Source organism: Musa acuminata, chromosome BXJ3-1, assembly GCF_036884655.1.
Source record: "Musa acuminata AAA Group cultivar baxijiao chromosome BXJ3-1, Cavendish_Baxijiao_AAA, whole genome shotgun sequence".
Lineage (NCBI taxonomy): Eukaryota > Viridiplantae > Streptophyta > Magnoliopsida > Zingiberales > Musaceae > Musa > Musa acuminata.
In genome coordinates this window covers 377,545-401,813 of record NC_088349.1, presented here as the reverse complement: position 1 = coordinate 401,813, position 24,269 = coordinate 377,545, and the positions used below count along the sequence as shown (strand labels likewise).

At 42.8% G+C, this 24,269-nt stretch overlaps 5 protein-coding genes and 2 non-coding genes across 14 annotated transcripts; 5 read left to right on the top strand and 2 right to left on the bottom strand.

Annotated features, from left to right (window-relative positions):
- Window positions 1–351: 351 nt before the first annotated feature.
- Window positions 352–2,441, bottom strand: LOC103979990 (probable ascorbate-specific transmembrane electron transporter 1). Of its 7 annotated transcripts, XM_065137549.1 has the most exons (6): window positions 1,933–2,405; window positions 1,694–1,742; window positions 1,419–1,618; window positions 1,173–1,348; window positions 799–903; window positions 352–650 (listed from the first exon to the last, which is right to left on the bottom strand). In XM_065137549.1, exons 1-5 carry the CDS (start codon window positions 2,080–2,082, stop codon window positions 819–821), a joined length of 660 nt encoding a protein of 219 aa, XP_064993621.1. In that variant the 5' UTR covers window positions 2,083–2,405; the 3' UTR covers window positions 352–650; window positions 799–818. The 7 variants fall into 7 exon arrangements, with proteins under 7 accessions (XP_064993621.1, XP_064993618.1, XP_064993623.1 ...); XM_065137546.1 differs by lacking the exon at window positions 799–903 and having other exon boundaries at window positions 352–655; window positions 1,933–2,412; XM_065137551.1 differs by lacking the exon at window positions 799–903 and having other exon boundaries at window positions 1,933–2,400.
- Window positions 2,442–3,616: 1,175 nt separating this feature from the next.
- Window positions 3,617–6,716, top strand: LOC103979999 (uncharacterized). Its single transcript, XM_009396286.3, has 6 exons — window positions 3,617–4,019; window positions 4,900–5,471; window positions 5,542–5,734; window positions 5,808–5,872; window positions 5,948–6,158; window positions 6,235–6,716. The coding sequence occupies exons 1-6, from the start codon at window positions 3,867–3,869 to the stop codon at window positions 6,601–6,603; spliced, it is 1,563 nt and encodes a 520-aa protein (XP_009394561.2). The 5' UTR covers window positions 3,617–3,866; the 3' UTR covers window positions 6,604–6,716.
- Window positions 6,717–6,982: 266 nt separating this feature from the next.
- LOC103980009 (uncharacterized) lies at window positions 6,983–11,739 on the top strand. The gene is made up of 6 exons (XM_009396297.3): window positions 6,983–7,353; window positions 9,138–9,796; window positions 9,909–10,101; window positions 10,658–10,722; window positions 10,803–11,013; window positions 11,110–11,739. The coding sequence occupies exons 1-6, from the start codon at window positions 7,183–7,185 to the stop codon at window positions 11,446–11,448; spliced, it is 1,638 nt and encodes a 545-aa protein (XP_009394572.2). The 5' UTR covers window positions 6,983–7,182; the 3' UTR covers window positions 11,449–11,739.
- A 1,816-nt stretch (window positions 11,740–13,555) lies between these two features.
- Window positions 13,556–16,384, top strand: LOC103980016 (FT-interacting protein 3-like). Its single transcript, XM_009396309.3, has one exon. The coding sequence runs from the start codon at window positions 13,556–13,558 to the stop codon at window positions 16,382–16,384; it is 2,829 nt and encodes a 942-aa protein (XP_009394584.2).
- Window positions 16,385–17,615: 1,231 nt separating this feature from the next.
- Window positions 17,616–17,687, top strand: TRNAC-GCA (transfer RNA cysteine (anticodon GCA)). The gene has a single exon. It is a non-coding gene; the product is annotated as a tRNA-Cys (tRNA).
- Window positions 17,688–17,824: 137 nt separating this feature from the next.
- Window positions 17,825–17,896, top strand: TRNAC-GCA (transfer RNA cysteine (anticodon GCA)). Its single transcript has one exon. It is a non-coding gene; the product is annotated as a tRNA-Cys (tRNA).
- A 675-nt stretch (window positions 17,897–18,571) lies between these two features.
- On the bottom strand, window positions 18,572–24,136 carry LOC135628266 (uncharacterized). Of its 2 annotated transcripts, none has more exons than XM_065134870.1 (3): window positions 23,703–24,136; window positions 21,392–21,651; window positions 18,572–19,341 (listed from the first exon to the last, which is right to left on the bottom strand). In XM_065134870.1, the coding sequence occupies exons 2-3, from the start codon at window positions 21,649–21,651 to the stop codon at window positions 18,726–18,728; spliced, it is 876 nt and encodes a 291-aa protein (XP_064990942.1). In that variant the 5' UTR covers window positions 23,703–24,136; the 3' UTR covers window positions 18,572–18,725. The 2 variants fall into 2 exon arrangements, with proteins under 2 accessions (XP_064990942.1, XP_064990941.1); XM_065134869.1 differs by having other exon boundaries at window positions 22,779–24,132.
- Between the last annotated feature and the right edge of the window lie 133 nt (window positions 24,137–24,269).

Below are 24,269 nucleotides of genomic sequence, written 5' to 3'. Positions count from 1 at the left end.
GGGAAGACGACCAGCTCTGGGTTTCAGAAGAGAGAGGAGGAGGAGGAGGAGGAGGAGGAAAAGAGGAGAGGTCGGAGATCTGCGTAGTCGCACTCGGGAATGCTGCTAACCAGATGTCCTTTATATACCATAAACTGGTTTTAATGATGCACTGTCAGAATATGTGGTTTGTTGGATCTGCTGTGGTTGAGTTATTAGCAGGATTCATGATCTATCTTTTCTTTTCTCTCTTAGAATTAGAAGAACTTAAAGTAGAAAAGTTGCTAAAGGTCAAGTTATTGTAGTTTTAGTGGAGAAGATGTGAACAGTTTGGTGAATTGTAGTTTGGAACTTCACAGAATAATGGGAGGCTGAAATGAACTGTTCTTTCTCTTGTTTTATAAGAAGAGATGCATTTTGCTTTGGGAGCTCATTTAAGAAAGCTCTCAGAATGGCCTCTAACGAATCCCACCTCTTAGCATAGTAGCATGTCTCCTACTTCCTTTTGTTTCATCGCCATTATTGGACTCCAGAGCAGCTTCTGCTCCTATTCAGCTGCTGATCCACCGACCATTGATCTCTCTCTCTCTCTCTCTCTCTGTGTTGTGTCAGTGGAAAGAGGACACTTTCCCTGCTCTGCTCTGATCTGTGGTCAACACTTTGCCTGTTTTCTGCACTTTGCAGACATAAAACTACAGTAAGCAGAGATCGAGATTTCCCTCTTGTGAATGCGATGTAACTTTTGAGCATCAGGATGTGCAAAGTTGGAGTGGTAATCTGATGACACAGATCAAAATGTAGCTTGTTTCAGGGAAAGACCTGATGAACAATGTTCCCAGCTACAGCAATAGATTTATCATCCATGTCTGTTCAACAACACACTGCTTGATGATAGATATACTGAACAAAGTCCAGATCGCAATCCTGTTCTCATATATGATGAATCTCAGCAACCAAGCACAGTAGCTATTACTTTATACAACAAATATTATTCTGTTCCTCGCTATGCTACAGACAATAGAAAGCTGAAACCTAGAGAGAGAAAGGGAAGGAAGCATCACATGCTCTGTCAGTCTACGGTGTATATATTGGAGTAATCTATGTATGGAACGATGAGAGAGAGCACCACAGAGGCTCCTAGCAGAATCACAACCAAGGCAGTCGAGTTGACCAAGAAAGCTTCCGGACTGTACCTGTGTAATATTCCTGAGGTCTCAAGGAAGGTGAGCTTCTCCAGAAACCCCAACTCGGCAGTTGCAATCGCCAGTAGGTAGACGAAGACGCCAAACAGTACATGCCATGCAAGATACGCTGTTCTAAGGAACACTGAAGCTCCAGGATAGAGGAAGGTGACGAACCCGAAAATCCACTAAAGAAAGCAAATCACTGTGTCAGACAAACACAAAACAAAACAGAGAATCAATGGCCTGATGCATCACCTGAATGCCATAGAGGCAGATCGTCCCGAGCCCCATCCAGGAGTGCAAGCTGTAGAGGTTATCGATTCCACTTTCGTTGTGGAACTTGAAGGCAAAATAGATTCCAAAGACGCCAAGCACAAGGGCAATTGCGTGAAGGATCAAATGGATAGTCTTCTTTACTCGTTTGCTCCAAGGAAGAGTTCTGTAGCTCATCGTAGCTGTAACATAATCAAATATAAAGACATGAATTCCAGTTAATTTCTGGTGATTTCGAAGAATTTTAGCTGCTCTACCTTCACCGCCCATGATGATGAAGCCGATCAACATGAGGACCGGATGCACCTGCGTAATTGCAAGAAAATTCTATGCATCACTCACACGAATTGTTCATCGGCATCCACATAGAACAGGGCTTCTTTCATGAAAGCACACTCCAAGAGGATCAAACGTGTTTCCACTAAATCTAAAGAAACAGGTTGCTTGATAATTACAGCAAAAGAACGAACGAGGAAGAGGAAGAGATCGTAGTTACGTTAAAGATGAGCGATTTGTTGGCAGACTCAAAGGCCAAGCCACCACGAAAGTGGATGGACCACACCAGAACCATCACGGCCGCCATCGCCGCCAGTAGGTGCGCTATGTACATGAAAGCCTTCGATTTCGACCTCACCAGCCCTCCCATCTTTCACTACCTGGCTCCTCTCTCTCTCTCGTTCTCTCTGCTGCAGAAGAGAGAGTACATGTACAAGGAGGCTAATGAGGCCATTGCCAGTTCAGTGGTTGCAGCATAAATAGCAGTCTGTTCTCCACAACTGACAAACGCCAATCGAGATGAGCACCACATCAACATCTGCCATGGGCATCTGGAGTTGAACTTGAGCGCTTAGCCTGACGGAAACCTTGAAGTGAACCGGGAAGATGCAGGCGCCGCACGTTCCTGGTACCGGTGAGCCTCCGCGTTATCCAGAAACCAATGGATGTGAGAGGACCGTGTCCGTTCGGGTGCCTGTGGCGGGCTCAAGGACGGCGAGGCTTCACACAGGCGTGGCTGGCTTCCAGCCATAACGCTGTCCAACCCACGACGGCTGACAGCGCAAGATACTGTGGAAGACGAAGCAATCTGTTGTGGGATTTGGAGTCTTGGGTGTTGTTTCAGAGGGCTTTATTGCAATCGTGGCATCCTCTCATTGCTGCAAAGGGAGGAAGCAGTCTGTGGTGGGATTTGGAGTTTTGGTGTTCGAAAGCAAAAGCTTGATTCCAATTGTGGGTCCACTCATTTTTAGGTGATGTTGAAATTACATATATTTTTTATATTATTAGGTATGATAAATGTTTTTCTAATTTAGTAAATAAAAATAAATTATTTTAAAAAATAAATTATTTTAAAAAATAAATTATTTTAAAAATAAATTTTTTTTATCAAAATTTCATGCCATCAGATTTTTGATAAGATTAGCATTCTTTTAAGAGTAAAACTAAAGTCGGATGCATGCATAATATAATCACTTCGATGATCAATTTAAATCGAAATCTCATGATATGCATGATTGCTTCGATTGTCAAATTAGTTCAAAGTAGTACGTGAGAATCTAAAGTAAGATTTAAAAATATTTTTTTCTCTAAATTATGTAAAGCTCTTCGTAAAACATCGATTATATTAAATAATCAAGAATCATTGGCTAAGATCTAATTTTTTTATGGATATTATATGTATCACAAACTTTTGATGATGGAAGGTTAAAAAAAAATATTTTATGTGTTTTTGAGAATTTTTGTATTGATAAATATAGAACAGTTAAAAAAATTTATTCAGATTTTTATGAGAGGGAGTGGAAGGTTAAAAGTTTATATTATTATATAATAAAAATATATATTTAATTTATGGATGTGGATAAAAAGTATTAAATCACCTAATTCTTTCATTTAAAAAAATATATTTTATTATTGATAGTGGGTTATATTTTTCCGACATCAAACCTTTGAAGTCATGATAATGGATCATAAGAAATTGACGAGTATGGACACAACTTCGATCATTGTTGTTATGGGATAATTGGATTATTATTATTTTGACTCATGGTAATAAAACTAGAACATGTCGATCCTTTGACAAGTCAAACCAAACCTTGCATGATTCCTACCAACTGCCCCCAGTTCATCTTCCCCATTAAATATCACCATCTTCCTTACTTTATTAGGTGTTGACCAGTTCATAGGGGAGAGGGGGATCACTGCTGCCGAGCTATTTCTATAGTAGAATAATGTCGGATACCAAACACGACAAATGATCGCCCAATGGGAGGCTGGAGATGGACTTGTGCAAAACCTAAACATGCAAAGTAGTGCAGGAGAAGAACATGCATCAGAAATCTTCGCCGCCTCCAGAGGCAACTCCGCTTCCAGTTTTTAAGGTCCAACCACTTCCGTGATGCAGTCCCTGTGCCCCTCGTGATTTGGCAGCAGCATATGAAGAAGATGAACGCCCAGATGAGCAGGTCATGGAATGGAGAGGAAAGCAAAGGGAGGAGCGTCCCGGCCTCGACGTCCTACGCCGTCAAACTGGTCATCGCCGTCTTCGTTGCCCTCGTCGTCCTCGTCTTCTTCATCTCTAACAGCGCTGTAAGTGGGGTTCTGTGTCTGTGTTCTCGGTGTTAGAACACCGTATCTTATCTATGAAAGCATTTATAGAACCGATCGAGTTTCATGGATTCGATGGCTATAATCGTAGGTTTTGCACTGCCCCAAGTTTAATCGTCTCGCAATTTAGTCTCTGTCTTTGACTTTTGCTTTAGATGTCGGATCCTTCTTTTCCTTCTTCCTTCTTCCTTTTGGAAGAACTCATTGTTTGAATGGGTGGTCACTTTTTTTTTTGGGGATTCATCATTTTGACTTTTCTTCTTGTCATTTATCTAATAAATTGATGCGCAAAATTCTCTCTCTCTCTCTCTCTCTTCTTTTTTTCCGTGGAAAAAGACTTGAAATCCAATCTTTATATTGATATCACCTTTTTCTTTTTCTTCTTCTTTATTGAAAAGGATCATTTTCCTTGAATTATGGGGATTTGAGAGAATTTTTGAATCCAAACATGTCCAAAACCCAAAGATCCAAGAATTAAAAGTATAAGGTCTTTTGGTGATGCATTAATTAATAGACTACACACTTCCATACCAACAACTCCCCCATCATGATGAGCATTGTTTAATATCATTTATTTGATAGAGTGATTACAGTTTTTTTTATTGTTGTTGTTAATAAAAAATTACTCATTGATAATTACATAATTAAATATTGTGAATGTGAATGTGTCTTCGTCGGTGATGGATGATGGTGGTTTGACTATTCACTTTGACTTTTCTTTCAGAGAAAAAGTCATGACCTTGAAATCAAGTGGAAAAAATCAAAGAATATATATATATATATACATATATATATATATATATATGTATGTATGTATGTATGTATGTATAGTGTCGTATTATAATCCGTTTTATAATTGCAGACCTTCGGTTGGAGTGAGCAAGGAATAGATCGACAGTCTCTCAACACACAAATCTCGAAAGCTCAATCGAAACGTCAACCAAAACTCATCACCTTGAGCTGCCCAAACATTACAGGAGCGTCGGCCGTCTGCCAACGATCTCCCAACGCGGCGGCGCCTACTCCCCTGCACGTCACCGCCAACCAACCGTCCCCCACCTGCCCCGAATACTTCCGGTGGATTCACGAGGACCTGCGGCCATGGAAGTCCACCGGCATCACGAAGGAGATGGTCCAGCGCGCGCGAAAGTTCGCTACCTTTCACATGGTGGTGCTCGACGGCCGGGTCTACGTCCAGGAGTACTTCGGCCACTCCCTGTCGAGGAACGTCTTCACCTTCTGGGGTATCCTGCAGCTCATCAGCCGGTACCCCGGCCGCGTCCCTGACTTCGAGCTCATATTCAACTGCATGGACATGCCGTCTGTGAAGTCCGCCGACTACAACTCGTCGGCACCGCCTCCGCCGCTGTTCCATTACTGCAAGGACGATCGAACCCTGGATATTCTCTTCCCCGACTGGTCCTTCTGGGGCTGGTAATCTGAGTCCCTGTTTTCTTCGTTTCTGTAAGCTTTGAGCTGATCGAATGCATTGATCTTTTGGAAGGCCTGAGACAAATATAAAGCCATGGGTGCCACTGATGAAGGAGATGAACGAAGGGAACGCAGAGGTGGAATGGCCGAAGAGAGAGCCATATGCGTACTGGAAGGGCAGTCCATTCATGGGCGGCAGCAGGCAAGACCTTGTGAAGTGCAATGTCACCAAAGAACGAGACTGGAATGCTCGGATCTACGCCCAGGTATATCTTCAATTTGCCTATAACATGAGAACCAGAATCCCTCGGATGAACTCTTACTTTCCCCTTTCCACAGGATTGGAACAGTGAGGCCAAGCAGGGGTATCACCGCTCAAACCTGGCCAGGCAATGCTATCACAGGCAAGTCTGCTTCCGTCTCTTGTCTGCAGCGATGCATGCACGTAGATTGACATGGGGAAGAGGTTTGATGAGCAGGTATAGGATTTACGTGGAGGGACTCGCGTGGTCGGTGAGCCAGAAGTACATCTTGGCGTGCAACTCGCCGACGTTGTTCGTCGACACGCGCTTCGTCGAGTTCTTCCAACGAGGTCTCATGCCCGGCCACCATTACTGGCCCATAGCAGCCGACAACAAGTGTAGAGGCATCAAGTTCGCCGTCGACTGGGGCAACGCTCACCAAGAGGAGGTCAGCATTTTAGCTACGCACTAAGATTCAACCTACGGCGACACAGTTCACGACACATCTCTTAAAACTCTGACAGGCACAGGCGATCGGGAAGGCGAGCAGCGACTTCTTCCAACAGGAAGTGAAGATGGATCACGTCTACGACTACATGTTACACGCACTGACAGAATACGCCAAGCTTCTGAAGTACAAGCCCACGGTGCCGGAAGGGTTCACCGAGATCTGCATGGAGTCATTGGCGTGCTCTGCCTCGGAGAAGACCAAGAGCTTCCTGTTGGAATCAATGGAGAAGTGGACTCACGATGCGGAGCCCTGCACTCTGCCTCCACCTTTCACTCCAGAGGAGCTCCACCAGGTGCTCGAGAAGAGGGCTAACGCGGTGAAGCAAGTGGAGATGTGGGAGCAGAAAGCTTGGGAACAAGAACAGGGGAACAAGAGCACATGATGAGATCAACGTCAAAGCAAAGGAACGAAGGCTGTAACTTTTTGAGTTATTCTTTGCATCATTTTTAATGTATTAAAATCACATTTTATCTCTAATAATTATTATTAATTTTATTTCTTTTTTGTGAGAGAGAGTGTTTGTGTGTGTGTGTGTTATTAACTCATGACAAAGCTGCATTTAATGACATCAAACTGCAATGGTATTTTGATCCAGCTGTCATAAAGGAGGAAGTCGCAAAAGACACGGGCAGCGGGGCCCACCGAACTACTACGCTGTGGAATTAGTGATGGGTGTACCGAACAAAGCGACGTGACCAAATAGGAGGCCGCCACGTTGACCTAAAACGACGAAAAGTCTACTGAGCTTTCTTCTTGAAGAGGGGAAAAGAGGAAGTGAGGGGGAGAGAAGGGGCAGTGCAGTGGAGAGCACGAGAGGGACATGATGGAATCGGACATGTCGCCGACCTCCGGGAACAGCTCCACATGCAATTATTGAGGCCTGGACTCACTCTGTGACTCTGCTGATTCGGAGGCTCTCGTTGACTGCTGCTGCCGCTGATAGATTCAGCTGTGCGGCGATATGGCGATGAGGGCACGATTGGGCAGGTTGTGGGACGCATCTCAAGTGAGGTCCGAGTCGTCGGAGAGCAAAGGGAGGAGCGGCGTGGCGTCGAAGAGTTCCCCGATCAAGCTGGTCGTCGCCCTTTTCGTTGCCCTCCTTGTTCTCGTTTTCTTCATCTCCAACAGCACCGTAAGCGTCACCTTGGATTTTGTCTTCTTCCTCTTTTTGTTTCGTTTTCGATTCAAGAACTGTGGTTCCTGTTTGAAGGATTTTTCTGGTAGATCTCCTCAGTTTGTTGTGCTATTTTGGCTGGAGAAAGGGATCTCCTTACTGTTTTATGTGCACATAGTTCGTTCACACTTTTCCTTCAATTATAGGAACATTTAGGACTTGGATTGAAGCCCAATTTTTCAGGAAATTGAATTGAATTGAATTGGTGCAGCCAATTTTCTGACCCTTTTGGTAGATTCCATAATAGTGATAAAAGTTTATTGGGTTTTCAGTTCAATTTGTCTATTCGCATTTTCTTCTTTATATTCACAAATTGAGACCACTTCCACCAAATCATGTTCAAAACATGAGAATGAGTTTTTTTTAGTATAATCATATTCAAATGCTATAGTAGAGCTTTATTTTTCTTGGTTAATATAACATGGTGTTAGGACTCCTTCTGGAAAAAAAAAAGGAGATAATAATAAGATGTTTGAATAGTAACCTTTTTCTTATTTTATTTGTCACACTCCTTCTATCGATTTCAACTAAAGTGATGTGTTGATGATAGTAGACAAAGGCAAGCATGTCGGCATCTCTCATATAGTGAACATTGTTTTACCAAGTCCATCATATTTATTGCATTAATTTAACCTGCAAGAGAAGAATATACCAAACAAGCACATGCTACATGTTACCAAGGTTCCAAAGACCAAATGTGCTCTAGATCACAGTGCATCTGATGGGATGAACCAATGTATTTAGGAACATACCATCATTCATAGTTGCTGATGATTGGTATGGTTTCCCTATCAGACTTTTCTTCCATGTCTCCAAGTGAACTAGGGAGAGAAGAGTCCAAGACAGTCAAGGGTATGAAAAATAATAATAGTTAATATAGAACTTCTTGGCAATAGAAGAGGAGCAAAGCATGTAGCTAATGAATGAAATCTTCACATGGAATCAGTCATTAACAAATCATGAATGTTAGTTCTCAGAATTGCCTTATGCACTTTTCAGATCCTTGGACACATTTCAAATGAGAGCACTAGGTCGACCAATAAATTTACTGTGGGCAGCAATACAGATTAACTTTCTGCTATTTGATTTGAAGTAGCCTTTTAACTTTGAGCTGATCCTATAAAAGGTAGAAACTGTTCAAGTAATTCTAGCAGTTTTGAATCGAGTATATGAGCATACGAGAAATAGAGAACAATGGCAACAAGACAATTGTTATCTTTGGTCTTAATGCGAATTTTCTTGACCCTTATAGACTTGTAAAAGTCATGACCATTCTTGTAAGATTCTTTTACCATGAGAAGAGATAGTACATGAAAGTATTATTTAAGGGCACATCTATGCAAATGTTAAGATAACATATTCAGGTTTGTTTATGCAGGTATGGTTATTTCTAATTCATGAACAATCATATTAAAGCATTACCTCTGGCAGCAAACAAAATTTCATACATATTTTTTCAAGAGAACACTTTTCTTTCTATGTTTGGAAATTCTACATCCTTACATGGTTGATGTGGTTGAGACAAAGCCTTACATTTATTATTCTTATAGTAGATCCCACAATAATGCCTGACTAGACTGTTGTATCAATCACTCATATCCACTATGGATAAAATGACTATGCAAATGACATTAGTTTTTTTTTCCTTTTTCGGTGTACTTGAGTACCTTTTTTAGCTATTTAGTATCACCCAATCTATTCTTTCTTTAATGCTAAAAAAAATTCATATTTTGGGTTTGCAGACCGTTAATTGGAGTGAACAAGGAGTTGATTCACAGTCTCTTAAAACAAAGGGTGAACAAGGAGTAGATCCACAATCTCTTAATAAACAGAATGAACAAGGGGTAGATCCAAAGTCTCTTAATAAACAAGATGAACAAGGAGTAGATCCACAGTCTCTTAATTCCCAGCCCTCTAAAGCACAATCAGTACATATTACCTTATCCTGCCCAAACCAAAATGCAGCCGTCTGTCAAAGATCTACACTGGCATCTGCTCTCTCCCTCACCACTTCCCAACACTCCGCTACCTGTCCTGAATATTTCAGATGGATTCATGAGGATTTACGTCATTGGAAGTCCACAGGAATCACGAAGGAGACGGTTGAGAGTGCTCAAAAATTTGCCACCTTCCGTTTGGTGGTGCTTGATGGTCGGGTTTATGTCGAAGAATACTTTGGACATCTCATGGCGAGGAATGTATTCACCCTCTGGGGCATCCTCCAGCTTGTTAATCGTTATCCTGGGCGTGTCCCCGACCTTGATCTCATGTTTAACTGCATGGACCAGCCAGCTATTAAGTCTGCTGAGTACAAGTCATCGACTCTGCCACCGGTTTTCCATTACTGCAATAATGACCAGACATCAGATATTCTTTTCCCTGACTGGTCCTTCTGGGGATGGTAGTGAATATTCAGATTCAATAGTCCTGTTGCTTCTTTTTGTTTGAGATTTTACATCATTGGATGCCCTTCAAGCTGTTTCCTGCTAACTGGTTGTAATGGTTATTGGAAGGCCGGAGACGAATATAAAGCCATGGGTGCCACTGATGAAGGAGATGAAAGAAGCCAATGAAGAGATTAAGTGGACAGACAGAGAACCATATGCCTTTTGGAAGGGCAATCCATTGATGGGCAGGAACAGGCATGAACTTCTCAAGTGCAACATGACCAATGGACAGGACTGGAATGCTCGGATCTATACCCAGGTATGGCATAAATTGGTCTAACAATGGGAAGAAGTTTGCTTACTTTAAAACCCATGGAGGCCCCTTGTTGGCAGCATGAGACTTTAATTGATAGACTTGGCTATAATTTCAATAACCATCTGAACCGATAAGGATGCATAACATCAGCTTCATTGTCGATCCTGTGTCTTTCACTTGGTCTGAGTATTACTAGCTATTTGTCATGTTTTAAGTCATGGAGCTGCCATGGTCATCCTTTTTGTCACAGTTGAATGGCTTGTATGTGCCAGGCATCTTTCTTTGAATTGGATTCTCATTCAGTTCATGAGTAGGTGATTCCTAAATCATTTGTCTTAAATAAATCTCATAGAGAATAAGTATATGCATGTGTCCCTTGAAATTCTGAAATTATCAGCTTTCCCATCTCTAGCACGTGCCATCAGCTCCACGTAGAGCGGAACGGAAATTTATTGCAGGAAACACTGATTACATGTTAGTTCTAGCAGCGTTAAATGTGCCACCATATTACTTGTATCTCATGTTTTTCATTCTGATTGATAATACAACTTCTCTACAGGATTGGAAACAAGAGGAAAAGCAAGGTTTCCAGCACTCAAACCTGGCTAGGCAATGCAGTCACAGGCAAGTTACTTGTGTTTTATAATTAAAAAAACAAACTTTAATCGACATATCTCACTCTGGGGAAAGGTTTTGATGGACAGATATAGGATTTATGTGGATGGTCTTGCATGGTCAGTGAGCCAGAAGTACATTATGGCATGTAACTCGCCTACATTATTTGTGAACACTCCTTGGTACGAGTTCTTCCAAAGAGGCCTCATCCCGGGACGTCATTACTGGCCTATACCAGAGAACAATATGTGTCGAGCGATCAAGTTGGCTGTGGACTGGGGCAATGAGCACCAGCAGGAGGTACACGTTTAGTCTTTGCACAAGTGGCTGATCAATTACATGCCTATTTGCTCACAAATTAAAACGGGCAGATCCTAATTGTTGTTAATCTAACAGGCACAAACTATGGGAAAGGCGAGCAGCGACTTCTTTCAAGAAGAAGTGAAGATGGATTTTGTGTATGACTACATGTTACATGTACTGACCGAATACGCCAAGCTTTTGAGATACAAGCCTACAATACCAGAGAAAGCCACAGAGTTCTGCTTGGAGTCCATGGCCTGCCCTGCCCCAGGCGAAGTAAAGAAGTTCCTGTTGGATTCAATGGAGAAATCAACTCATGATGCTGAACCTTGCAAATTGCCTCCGCCCTTCACTCCAGAAGAGCTGCAGCAGCTGCTTGAGAACAAGGCTAATGCTGTAAAGCAGGTGGAGATGTGGGTGCAAAACACTTGATAATGATTAGGGTTAAGCTAATTGATTAGTAACTTGAGCACAGAGTGTTTTTTTGTTGAAGCAAATGGATCTGAGGGGACCGCAGCTCACACCCTCATCCTCGGTATTTTCTCTAGACGATGTCAAATGCTCGAGAATTATGAGAAATGGAGAACTATATGAATGCATAATTAATGCCACGAGATCTTCAGAAGCCCTAAGGATATATTTTCTTGTTAAAGAACATGAACATTTACTGTATTCTTTTCTGATTCTTGTAGTGCAGTAAATGTGATTGGCTTTGTATTGCAACTTTTCTTTCATTCTCATGTAGCATATTGCCAGGCCAGGTTTTAATTTAGCTAAGTATATTATGTTTTTCACAATGACTATAAAATAATTGTTGTATCTATTTTTTTCAAATAAATGTTCTTCCACAAAATACTCTAAGGCAGATTTATTTTTTAATTGAATAATATATACTATTGTGGTTAATCTCCATTAGTTAACTGTTGTCTAATATTTAATTGAAAATCGAAATTGTTATTATTGTAAAATATTAGAATCATTTTAGAGATTTAAATATATTTTGAATTTTACTAATTAATTCTAATCATTGTTAATCTATATATATATAATATAATATAAAAGATATTGTAAGAATATAAAATTGAAAGGATGAATATTTAAAAAAAACGTAATAATAGTTGATATCTTAAGAAATTAAAAGATGAGGTTCTAAAAATAAATCAGACTAAAGTTTTCATATTTGTGTTTGTTAAGACATCTAAATTAATTAGCACATCATAGTAAAAATGATAAGTCTCGGATTCAAAGTTCGGACTTTGAACCTAAATAAAGTAAATATTTAAATAAAAAAATGTTTATAGGTTTGAAAATTATCACAACATCAATTCCACGGTGTCACGGTAATCCACGTCAACAGTATTTACTATCCTATCAGAGACGCACTCGTTCCCCCATCCCATCGAGCACCCGAATTTTCCACCCGCGTGACGACTGTGAACAGCTCAGAAGTCCTCTGGGGACCCACCATCGGAGCATTGGCCTTCAGGGCAACAAGGCGAGTAATCCAAGTTTTTCTGCCGAAACGACCCCAAATAAGAAATTAGACCGTTCCATTTATTAATTCAATCTTGATTTGATTTGATTCGGTTTGATTTGATTTGATTTGCTGTTCGGCGCCGTTAAATACAATGCATGTCTACGTGACGCGCCCAACTAAAAGGACACACCACTCCTTCTCACCTCCATTCTTTCCCGCTCCGTCCTTCCCTCCTCCCCCTCCTCCTCCTCCTCTGTTAGGGATTTGAGACCGTGGGAACCCATCCAACAGCTCCACATCCAGTCGCGATTCCAGTCGAAGCCGTTCTGCCCGGAAGGTAAGGATACTTGCTTCTTCATCCGATTCTGTTGGTGTTGTTGTCCTTGTCTCTATTGGTGATGGTTCGGAATGGAATAGGAGTTTGCCGATTAGAGTGGGGTGCAGAGGATGTAGCTCATGTAATATCTTTTGATGGAATCATCGATCCATTGTTCATCTCTAGACGGAGAAGATCGGTGCTACCCTTTGTGGAATATCTTTTGATGGTCGTGGTTTCTACGCTTTTAGCATCTTCTAGTTCCAGCCATAATTCGGCGAAGTTGTTCCTTTCATTCGATCACAAAGTAAGTGGTAATCAGTAGTTCCTTCGGTTGCTAAGATCTTGAGTTCTTTCCTTTCCCAATTTCAGTCTTCCCACCTTTGGAACTCAATAGATCCGTCAACTATTCCTTAATTACAATGATAAAAGATTTGTTGTTTCGTGAAATTTCTTTACTCATTCGGCTTGCAAGATTAAATGCGCCTATCTCGTTCGACATATTGCTACCAAGAATGGTTGTTGAAATGGAAGGTTCATAGAACTAAAATGGATTCCGTCCTATTGCAACAACAATAATAATCAGTTCCATGTGTGGGTTTTCTTTTCATAGCTTTATTCAGTGACGAAGGTGGGATTCGTCACTGAATCTGATTAGAATATGCAGATGCAACCACCTATACCATTTCATATTGGCTTCAACCATGCAGATCTCACAGAGGAGGAGGACATAAAGCTTGACGACAATGAGCAGCTACAAGTTGGGTGTGGAAGTTGTGAGCGCCCATGACCTGATGCCCAAGGACGCGCAAGGTTCTTCCAGCCCCTTCGTGGAGCTTCAATTCAGTGGCCAGAGATTTCGTACCACCACCAAGGAGAGAAACCTTAATCCGGTCTGGAACGAGCGCTTCCACTTCAACATCCCGAACCTTGGTTCTCTCCCTCAGCTCGCCCTCGAAGCTTCCGTCTACAGCATGAGCAAAGCTTCACAACCCCGGTCGTTCCTCGGCAAGGTTAGCATATCCGGAACCACTTTCGTCCCCTACGCAGATGCTGTGGTCACGCAGCACCCACTGGAGAAACGTGGAATGTTTTCGCGTGTAAAGGGAGAGATCCGCCTCAAAGTGTTCCTCACCGTTGATCCCTCGCCGAATTCTTCCGACCCTGTTCCCAAAGCTGATACTCCGAGTCAAGCTTCTCAAGCAGCTGCCAAAGAGGTCGACCAGAAGAAACAATCTTCTGCTCCGGCCAAAGAGCAACAGAACCCCAAGGTGGTCATGTTCTCCTCATCGGCTCCCTCTCAGCAGCCACTGGACTATGCACTGAAAGAAACTCGCCCTTTACTCGGTCGTGGTGCTGACAAGCCCGCCACCACGTATGATCTCGTGGAGCAGATGCAGTACCTCTTTGTGCGCGTCGTGAAGGCACGAGATCTTCCGTCCGGGGACGCTAAAGGAAGTGTTGAAGTGAGAGTGGGTGACTACAAGGGGACTACGAAGCAATTCGAGAAGCAGCAGAACCCGGCATGGAATGAGGTGTTCGCGTTCTCCAAGGAGCGGATGGAGGCACCGGTTCTTGAGGTGGTGGTGGTGGTCAACGGAAAGGATGACCCTGTAGGGGTCGTACGCTTTGACCTGACCGACGTCCCGACACGTGTTCCCCCGAATGGTCCACTGGCTCCAGAGTGGTACCGGCTGGATGACAAGAAAGGGGAGAAGACGAAGGGCGAGCTCATGCTCGCGGTCTGGTTCGGAACCCAAGCGGATGAGTCGTTCCCGGAGGCAAGGCTTCCGGACGCAACGGCTCCCGTCGATGCCTCTCACATCAGGTCTAAAGTCTACCATGCGCCGAGGCTATGGTACGTCCGAGTCAACGTGATCGAGGCACAGGATATCGTGATGGCCGACAAGTCCCGGTTTCCCGATGTCTACGTCAAGGCTCAAGTCGGCAACCAGGAGTCGAGGACGAGTACGGTCGCGACGCGGGCACACAACCCCATCTGGAACGAAGACCTCATGTTCGTGGCAGCGGAACCCTTCGACGACGACCTCATCCTTTCTGTCCGAGACAGCGTGGCACCAAACAAGGACGAGGTCATAGGCAGCGCCATCGTCCCTCTGGGGTCCGTCGAGAGGCGGCTCGACGACGGCATCATCCATGGCCGGTGGTTCAACCTAGAGAAGCCTCAGCAGAAGAAGAACAAGGACAAGGACAAGATTTCTTGCCGGATTCACCTTCGTCTCTGCCTGGAAGGTGGATATCATGTGCTCGATGAGTCCGCCAGCTGCAGTAGCGATCTCAGACCGACGGCCAAGCAGCTGTGGAAGCCACCGGTGGGGTTACTCGAGCTCGGCATACTTAACGCAATGGGGATTCATCCCATGAAGACCCGAGAAGGGAAGGGGACGTCGGATACCTACTGCGTAGCAAAGTACGGCCACATATGGGTGCGTACTCGTACCGTACTCAACAGCCTGTTCCCCAGATACAACGAGCAGTACATGTGGGAGGTGTTCGATCCAGACACGGTTCTCACGATTGGTGTCTTCGACAATTGCCACCTGGGGGAGAAGGGTTCTAATGGCAACAACAAGGACGCGATGGTCGGCAAGATAAGGATACGTCTGTCGACCCTCGAAACAGGCCGTGTGTACACACACTCATACCCGCTCCTGGTTCTGCAACCCTCGGGGCTTAAGAAGATGGGCGAGCTCCAACTCGCCATACGGTTCTCGACCACATCGTTGGTCAGCATGATGTGCATGTACGCACAGCCTCTGCTGCCAAGTATGCATTACGTACGGCCGCTGACCGGGATGCAGCGGGAGTTTCTGCGGCGCCAGGCCATCCAAGTTGTGGCCGCACGACTCAGCAGGACGGAGCCACCCCTGAGGAAGGAAGTGGTGGAGTACATGTGCGATGTGGACTCTCACAAATGGAGCATGCGACGGAGCAAAGCAAATTACCACAGGCTTCTGTCGGTGGTCGCGGCTGCGGCCGACGGGATCAAATGGTTTGGGGATGTTTGCGCGTGGAAGAACCCCATCACCACCTCGGTGGTGCACCTGCTGTTCTTACTGCTGGTGTGCTTCCCGGAACTGATACTGACGGCGATGTTCATGTACCTGTTCTTGGTGGGCATTTATAACTACAGGTATCGGCCACGGCATCCTCCGCACATGAACACCCAGCTTTCTTATGCGGAGGCGGCGATTCCGGATGAGATCGAGGAGGAGTTCGACACGTATCCTAGCGGCGGGAAGCCAGAGGCCGTTCGAATGAGGTACGACAGGTTAAGGGGAGTCGCTGCAAACGTGCAAACGGTGTTGGGAGAACTGGCGAGTCAAGGGGAGAGGGTGCAGGCGTTGCTCAGCTGGAGGGATCCACGGGCGACGGTCATGTTTGTGGTGTTCTGCTTGGTGGCAGCACTTGTGCTGTATACTACCTCGTTGCAGGTGTTGGCTACCTCTGCAGGCCTCTATCTCATGCGCCATCCCAAATTTCGAGGTAGGGTTCCTCCTGCACCCGTTAACTTTTTCGTGAGATTGCCGACGAGGGCGGACTGCATGATCTAGAATTAGATGGCCTAATTTGTTCCGCTTTAAGCCTGTCGTAGTTGCTTTTATTGTTGTTGTTATCATTATTCTTTTACCTTGTGATAAATATTTCCATCTATGTTTTCGGTTGATGAACACTGCGAGTGATCTATTAAACTTTCTTGAATTCCATTTTTTGGTTATCGAGGAGACAGGAACAAGTAAGCTTTGTCACCAGATACTTTCTTCGAAATTGCTTCATGTCACCTCATTCTATGAGTGCCATTTATTTCTCCCTGCTTATGTTGTCAATCTTTTGGGTTCATGAGCTCATGGGGTGAGGATAATTGGGCCAAAAAAAAAAAAAACACAATTTATATTATTGAAAAAATAAATCATATTTTTTTCATGATATATTTTCATGATTCTAAATGATAAAAATTATGATGATATGTTATTATGTTTCTATCAAATAATGAGGATCATCATCTCAACATGATCTCCTACGAAATGATTTAGATAAATATTTTATATTAATTTAAAAAAAATAATTATCATATTTTATAATTTTTATAAAGTAAATATCCACTATCAATAAAAATTCATGCTAATCATGTTTTTCAAGCTTGAGGATTCTATTGCCAACATATTATTGTTCATCTGAAATACCAAATTATTTAAAAAGGAAAAGTCCTCCCTCTATCAAAGGAATATGGATACATTCCAACGTGGCTACTAACTATTATATCGTTTATACCGAGGTAGATACGTTTATATATAAAAAAAGTGATTGTTACCTTATCGAATGAAAGTAATATGTGTTAAGAGCAAAGCATCATCACTCATATATTCATTGAGAGGGTCAACGGGTGTGCATCCCTGTGACGTTGAGTCTTTATTCTAACGTTAAAAATATTAAGAGAAGAAGTCATTGACGTCATGGGTAGCCCGATGTGATATGAACCCGTATGAGTAAGGTTATCTGAGATGTTTCCAAGGTAAAAACACTAAACTCTTGAGGTGTCGCTTGCATGAAGACTAAGTTAGAGAGATGTTTCTGGATTCGGTCCCTCCGACCCTCAAGTTAGTAATCCGAAGATGTATGACCATGGATATGAGTAGTCAAAAAAGGTAAGTACCCCCACTCATTATGTTGAACATAAGCTTTTATATAGTTGTAAAAGAGTAAAATAATTCATGGAATATTCTACGGGAGGACATTGATGAAGAATTCCTATATTAAAAATCTCAATCAATCACTGTACAACAAGGGTCCATAGCTCAGTGGTAGAGCATTTGACTGCAGATCAAGAGGTCACCGGTTCGAACCCGGTTGGGCCCTGTACATTTTTCGTTTATAATATTTTCTGGTTGTTTGCTTTCAATATTATAAACTGTCTCGTGATTTATAATTTATGTTCTAACGATGTCATTTGGCTATTAAAATGTTATTTATTATCCTTAAAATTAAATCAAAATGGGTCCATAGCTCAGTGGTAGAGCATTTGACTGCAGATCAAGAGGTCACAGGTTCGAACCCGGTTGGGCCCTAATAATAATTTTCTTTTTAATGATATTATTAACAGAACAAATTTAGAAATTTATCGTATATTATGTCGTATTTATTTTTAACACTAACATTTATCATATACCATCTTCTAATCTATCTTTGCTCCTCGAACACAGAAAACTAGTTAGTGATTTATCAGGTGTCACCGAGTTCGTCATATGCCATCAATCTTTGAACCTATATCGAGAAGGAAAAAGGGAACAATAACATTATTATTTAATATATATATCATCGTTTCATCTTTCAAGAATCTCAGATATATCATCTTTTCCGATCTTTGTTTTCTAGAACAATTCATGTAGCATCATTTAACCCTACCAATTGCTCCTAAGACGAAGAATCTTAATGAGAAAACTAGTTATATCATGTTTTTTAACCTATCATGAAAGAGTACAGCGAAGTCATACCTCTTAAAAAGGACTCCACGGTTTCAATGGCTTCCTTGCTTTGATTCTCGGACGAGTCGTAACGTCTGTCACAGCAAACGAAAACATCGAACTTTAACTACTGTGGGCTACAGTATGTCACCAATGTGTAACAAACAAATGTTTTATCGGATGAATTCTATGTCAGAATGGTGTACAGATCATAGGAGAAAACCAAGTGTTCTTAGAATTATAAATTATATACAAGAGATTGAGAAAAGAAAGCTGCAGTTAGAAAACATGTTACAAATCTCTGATGGGATGTCAGAATGATTTTCTTGCTTGTCTACAATTAGAAACTATATACAAGAGACTGACAGCATATCTACATTTTAATTGTTTTTCTTGCTTGTTTGATTAAAGAAAAGTTAGAGAGCAGCACCGATTAAGCGAGAAGAAATGGAATAGCAAGATTACTAATACTTCTGTCGTTCTTTGACTCGCTGCTCTCAACGATCTCCTTCAAGCTAGACCATCCTTTTCTTCGCCGCTTGCTAGAGCCTCCAATCGCTCGTCCCGAATCAGCAGTCGCCAAACTGTTGTTGGTTGTCGAGTCATCAGCCTTCTTCCTCTTCTTGTTGGATTTATTGATCAGCTTCATTAGTGGAGTAACGGGGCTCTTGGTAGCAACAGATCCAGCTGCAGCATTAGTATCAGGACCGCTAGAGTTCAACCCAGAGTTGAGTTCCGGTTCAACAGATCCTGCTGCAGCATCATGTTGAAGCACCTTGGTGGCCACACCAGAGTCGCCTTTTATCTCACTCATGGGGCCATAGGAATTTGATCTTGAAGAGGTATGACCTGGATGTGCATCCAATAGAGCATGGACATGGCCTTTCGCAGTGCCTGGTTTTAGGTTACGGTGAGAACAGAAATGACATGTGTAGATTACATTGTTTTGTCGGGGAAATCGTGACTTATTAACCCGTCGTCTTCTCTTGTTGGTAACTTTTTCTATTCGTACACTGCAGCTGTTCCCAGGCTGCAAGATGGTTTCACATCTGCAGAACTTATAGCCGAAGCAATTTAGCATAGACAAAACTAATTTTATCACAGTACAGCATCAGAATATAGTAATCACAAAAGAAAAATTAAAGATCATATACAGCTGCATTGGTGCTCAATTATGAACGTATGATATTGCGGAACAGATAATCCATATTGCAGGTAACTCATTAGTAAACAAGAACCAACAGGGAAGATTTAACTGACTATCATCTGAACCATCAAATATCGGTGACCAATACAACCTTCAACTTATTAGGAATAGCAAAAGGTATAGCTATTGGACAGTAACTTAACTCAGATTATAAAATAAGTACTATATGAGCGGGATGCACTTTCAGATACATTGCAGACTTTTCAGAATCCATTACTCTAGGTATAATTTAAGGTCTGACGCCCCAAATCATTGCACACCAGACCTTGACAAACTATCTATTATTAAGAAGAAATTTGATGAGTACAATCAATTCTGATGTTTTAGGTGCTCTCTAACCAAATAGGTTCTACATGAATCCAATATGCACATTTGAACTTTTATGATTGATGCAAGAAGCAATAGTCACATGGTTAGTTCGCTAAATTCTAGTGAAATGCTACCACAAACAATGATTTCAATAGGCACTCGGGCGAGACGAAGCCCGAGCTCCTCGCTTCATTTCCAGGCAGTGCGCTTCAAAGAGGCGTCGCTTGGGCGCTCGCTCGAGCCCAGGCGTCGGGCGCTTCGGGCAAGCACCTGGGTTAAACCAGGCGACCGAACCAGCATTTTAGGTATGGTTCGGTCTTCGGTGCTTTAGTTGGTTCAATCGAACCAACTAAAGCACCGATATCAGCCTTCCTCTCGCAACTTCCCAACCCTAACCCTACTCGTCGCTGTCGCTCCCGCTATCACTATCGCCGCTTGTGGCTCCCGCTCCCGCTGTCGCTGCTCGCCGCCGCTGCCACTATCACCGTTCGTCGTTCCCGCTCCCGCTGCTCTCTACTACCGCAGCAATTGCCATTGTCGTCGCTCACCACTCCCTCTCCCGCTGCCGCTTCTCGCTGCCACTGCCACTATCGACGCTCGCCTCTCCCGCTCCCGCTGTCGCTGCTCGCCGCCGCTGCCACTATCACCGTTCGTCGTTCTCGCTCCCGCTGCTCTCTACTACCGCAGCAGTTGCCACTGTCGTCGCTCACCGCTCCCTCTCCCGCTGCCGCTTCTCGTTGCCACTGCCACTATCGACGCTCGCCTCTCGCCTCTCCAGCTCCCACTCCTGTTGCCGTTGCTCGCTGCTACCTCTTCTCACATCGACTCGATAGTATACTGTTAATAGTATATTAATAGTATACTGTTAACTATACACTAGTAACAATAATTTTTATTTATTAGATTAATAATATATAATTTTAATTTTAATACTACTAATATTTATTTATTTGAAATTATTGTTATTGTTTTGAATTTTGAGATTTTTTGTTAATGTGATATTATGACTTTGTAAGATTTTTTAATTTAATATCATATTTTTATTTAAATAATTATATTTATTAATTATATTATATATTTTTATATTTTAGCGTCTTGCTTAGCTCGGGCGAGCGCCTAGCGCCTCGAGCGTTTTTAGACGCCTTTTAACGCTTGACGCTTTTTAAATAACTGACCTCAAATAAATAAAATATATGCAGAACCCATAGTTTAGCTTGTATTTGACATAAGCTCATATGACATCCATGAAAAAAGGCTCCATCATTTTAAAAGAAAGTTTTGAGTACATGATTTATACAAAAGGGAATAGAAGATGCAATCTCATCATACTTAAATGTTTCATGAGACTAATGTTCATTTAAACTAGCAGTTTACTTTGATTAAACCTACAAAGTAGGTGATTGGCAATGCTAATTCATTATATGTGAGTACAATAAATTAATAATAATCTTAACCCCTCTAAAGCCTCACATTCATTTGTATCTCCCCAAAAGTACATATTTGCCAATATATTAATTAACTACTTTTATTTCCAACACAAGATCTTCCATAGGCATGTAATAGTGATAGGGGGGGAGGATTACCTCTCACAAAGAAGAGTTGATGGGTCCAGAGGAATCCCTGAAGCTTCTGCCTTAGAAGCCAACCGTTCTCCCAAAAATGCAGCAAGAGGAGCCACTCTAGCTTCTTTACTAGCCCATGTTGCCAAACGCTGAAGATGCTGCATCCTCAAGATAGAACTCACGTCCACTTGTTTTACACCAGTGTTCTCCTCACGAAGTGTTGCCCCTTGATATATTGCTTGGTTGGCTCGTAAGACACCCTGCTTTTTTGTCCTGCCCATCTACATAGGCCAAATTGCAAATTTGTCAATTCCACAGATCACCATGTAATTAATGAGCATAACCATTTTGCGCATGACGATTCAGTTCTGTGGTTGCTCTATCTGGACTTCAGGTCATTTTAAACGATAAAGTGCTATAGCTTGCAAAAAAAAACCAATGTTGTCAAAGATGCTAGGTATTAAAAAACGCCAATGTTCAAAAATGACTGAGGAGCGAAATGAAGCGCCCACTGAAATAAAAATTATAAAAGATATAATTAAGGAGGAAATAATCACTATAAAAAAAATTAGGTAATACATGAGTTTCATAGTATTTTATGTTCAAAACATCGTCGCTAAAACATCAAATTAAATTCTTTTAACCATCTATAAAACACTAAAGTACTACATTGCCCAAATCTAATAGAAAGAATAATAACCCTAAAACTATATTTGTCATGATTCAAGATCCTAAAGCTGCAGCAACACTCCAAAATACTGGCAATGATAAATTCAATCATTTTATACAATTCATAAGTTATTATTAACAAATAAGAACTATTATAATTAATAATTAACTTTACTATTAAATTCAAGAGGAGGTAAGGTCGAATGGAGCTGTCGGGGAGAAGAGAAAAAAAAAAACTGAGGAACTGTAAGGTCAGAAGCAGGAGATGCGCTATCGAAGGCCAAAGCAGAGCAAGGAGGTTCGGCGGCTCTGCTGGGGAGAACCAGAGAAAGGGCGTGAGGATCCCAACAATGTTCTGATTGCAGCAGAGAGTGGCGGGGGTAGAAGCACGAAAGAGGAGAGAGAGGGGGGGAAGGTTCGGATGGGGGCGGCGGCGTTACGGCAGAGTAGTAGGGAAGCGGAAGGGGAAGGGGGGCTGTCGGAGACTCTCGGCAGGGGGCGACGGCGGCAGAGGAGGAGGGATAGCGACAGCAGGAGGGAAGGAAAGTGGGGATGGGGAAAAGCACGGAAAGGAGGAGGAGGAGAAGGAGGAGGAGGAGGGAAAGCGAGGAAAGACGAGGGGGGCTATCGGGGAGGCTCGGCGGGGACGACGGTGAAGGAGGAGGAGGAGGAGGAGAAAGACAGCGAGAGGGAAAGAGAGGCGGGAAGCGGGTCGCCGGCATAGAGAGGAGAGACATACCGGCATTGCTGAAGGGCGACGGCTTCTCCGGTAAGCGTTTCTGAGGCGGCGGCAGCAACGAAGACGAGCGGACAAGCGATGGCTAGGTTTCCTTCGCCAGCGGTCGCGTGGGAGGGATTTGGGTGGATGTTAGGTTAAATCATCGGCTTGGTTGACCCGAGTGGAACATTTGGGTTCAACTCAAGATGAGTCAATTTCAATTACTCTTGAACTGACCTCTACGTGTCAAAGGATATACCCGAATTATTTGGAAGAACGTTGAGCCTCTTTACCGGACATCGAAGAGGCAATATAGCAAACAATTAATGGGCATACAAAGATCTTTCACCACAGGCTTGTTTGATGCCTGCAGTTTCTTCTGATAGGGCTTTCGTCTACTACTCACATCAAAGAGGCAATATTGCAAACAACTAATGGGCATACAAAGATCTTTCAATGCCTGCAATTTCTTCGGATATGATAGGTGTTTGTCTACTTACTCACATCAAAGAGGCAATATAGCAAACAATTAATGGGCATACAAAGATCTTTCACCACGGCCTTGTTTGATGCCTGCAATTTCTTCGGATATGATAGGTGTTTTGTCTACTACTCACATCAAAGAGGCAATATTGCAAACAATTAATGGGCATACAAAGATCTTTCACCACGGCCTTGTTTGATGCCTGCAATTTCTTCGGATATGATAGGTGTTTGTCTACTACTCACATCAAAGAGGGAATATAGCAAACAATTAATGGGCATACAAAGATCTTTCACCACATGCTTGTTCGATGCCTGCAATTTCTTCGGATAGGGGTTTTGTCTACTACTCACATCAAAGAGGCAATATAGCAAACAATTACTGGGCATACAAAGATCTTTCACCACGGGCTTGTCTGATGCCTGCAATTTCTTCGGATAGGGGTTTTGTCTACTACTCACATGGAAGTCTTATAGAGCTTCAACGCTGCAGTAGGAAAACGACGGCGGAGTAGAAGACGAAGTCTGCAGAATCACGGAGATACGCAGGAGGAAAAAGGAGACGGAGACGACGACGAACGATTGCCTCGACGTCGGTCGGTTCCAGTTTCCATAGCTCTCTCGAACCGCCCGTGAAATGGTACGATAGACCGGCTTTGAACCGGTTCTTGGTTGAATTTTCCGAACCATGTTCCGGTCCGGTTTTCTCGTTCTATTACCCATTGAATCTGCCTATTAAACCGGCCACCTTCTTCTTCCTCCTCTGCCTTGCCCTCTCCTCGCTGCTCCACCACGGTTGGCACCCATGGGATTGCATGGGCCTTTCGCCGGCTGGCTCGATGTTTGCCTCGATCTACTGCTCTGCTGGCATCTCAGGTGCAGAAACCAATCCCTTCTGCTTCGATAGCGGCAACATCATAAATGCAGCAGTGAACTTTTAGCTGCTCCTCCACAATTACGTATGAAGCTATCGACGTTGCAGTCTTATGCATGAAGCCATTATTATAATACTATTTAATACAATTATGA

What these genes read in the sequence shown, in the direction of transcription:
- LOC103979990 (XM_065137547.1), bottom strand. Translation starts at nt 2,082, where the DNA reads ATGGGAGGGCTGGTGAGGTCGAAATCGAAGGCTTTCATGTACATAGCG. An exon ending in ACAAATCGCTCATCTTTAAC is followed by an intron (nt 1,743 to 1,932) that starts GTAACTACGATC and finishes GCAATTACGCAG; the next exon opens with GTGCATCCGGTCCTCATGTT. An exon ending in TCTGCCTCTATGGCATTCAG is followed by an intron (nt 1,349 to 1,418) that starts GTGATGCATCAG and finishes TGCTTTCTTTAG; the next exon opens with TGGATTTTCGGGTTCGTCAC.
- LOC103979999 (XM_009396286.3), top strand. Translation starts at nt 3,867, where the DNA reads ATGAAGAAGATGAACGCCCAGATGAGCAGGTCATGGAATGGAGAGGAA. An exon ending in GACTGGTCCTTCTGGGGCTG is followed by an intron (nt 5,472 to 5,541) that starts GTAATCTGAGTC and finishes ATCTTTTGGAAG; the next exon opens with GCCTGAGACAAATATAAAGC. An exon ending in ATGCTCGGATCTACGCCCAG is followed by an intron (nt 5,735 to 5,807) that starts GTATATCTTCAA and finishes CCCTTTCCACAG; the next exon opens with GATTGGAACAGTGAGGCCAA.
- LOC103980009 (XM_009396297.3), top strand. Translation starts at nt 7,183, where the DNA reads ATGGCGATGAGGGCACGATTGGGCAGGTTGTGGGACGCATCTCAAGTG. An exon ending in TCTTCATCTCCAACAGCACC is followed by an intron (nt 7,354 to 9,137) that starts GTAAGCGTCACC and finishes TTGGGTTTGCAG; the next exon opens with ACCGTTAATTGGAGTGAACA. An exon ending in GACTGGTCCTTCTGGGGATG is followed by an intron (nt 9,797 to 9,908) that starts GTAGTGAATATT and finishes GGTTATTGGAAG; the next exon opens with GCCGGAGACGAATATAAAGC.
- LOC103980016 (XM_009396309.3), top strand. Translation starts at nt 13,556, where the DNA reads ATGAGCAGCTACAAGTTGGGTGTGGAAGTTGTGAGCGCCCATGACCTG.
- LOC135628266 (XM_065134869.1), bottom strand. An exon ending in TCAACTCTTCTTTGTGAGAG is followed by an intron (nt 19,342 to 21,391) that starts GTAATCCTCCCC and finishes TAAGTTCTGCAG; the next exon opens with ATGTGAAACCATCTTGCAGC.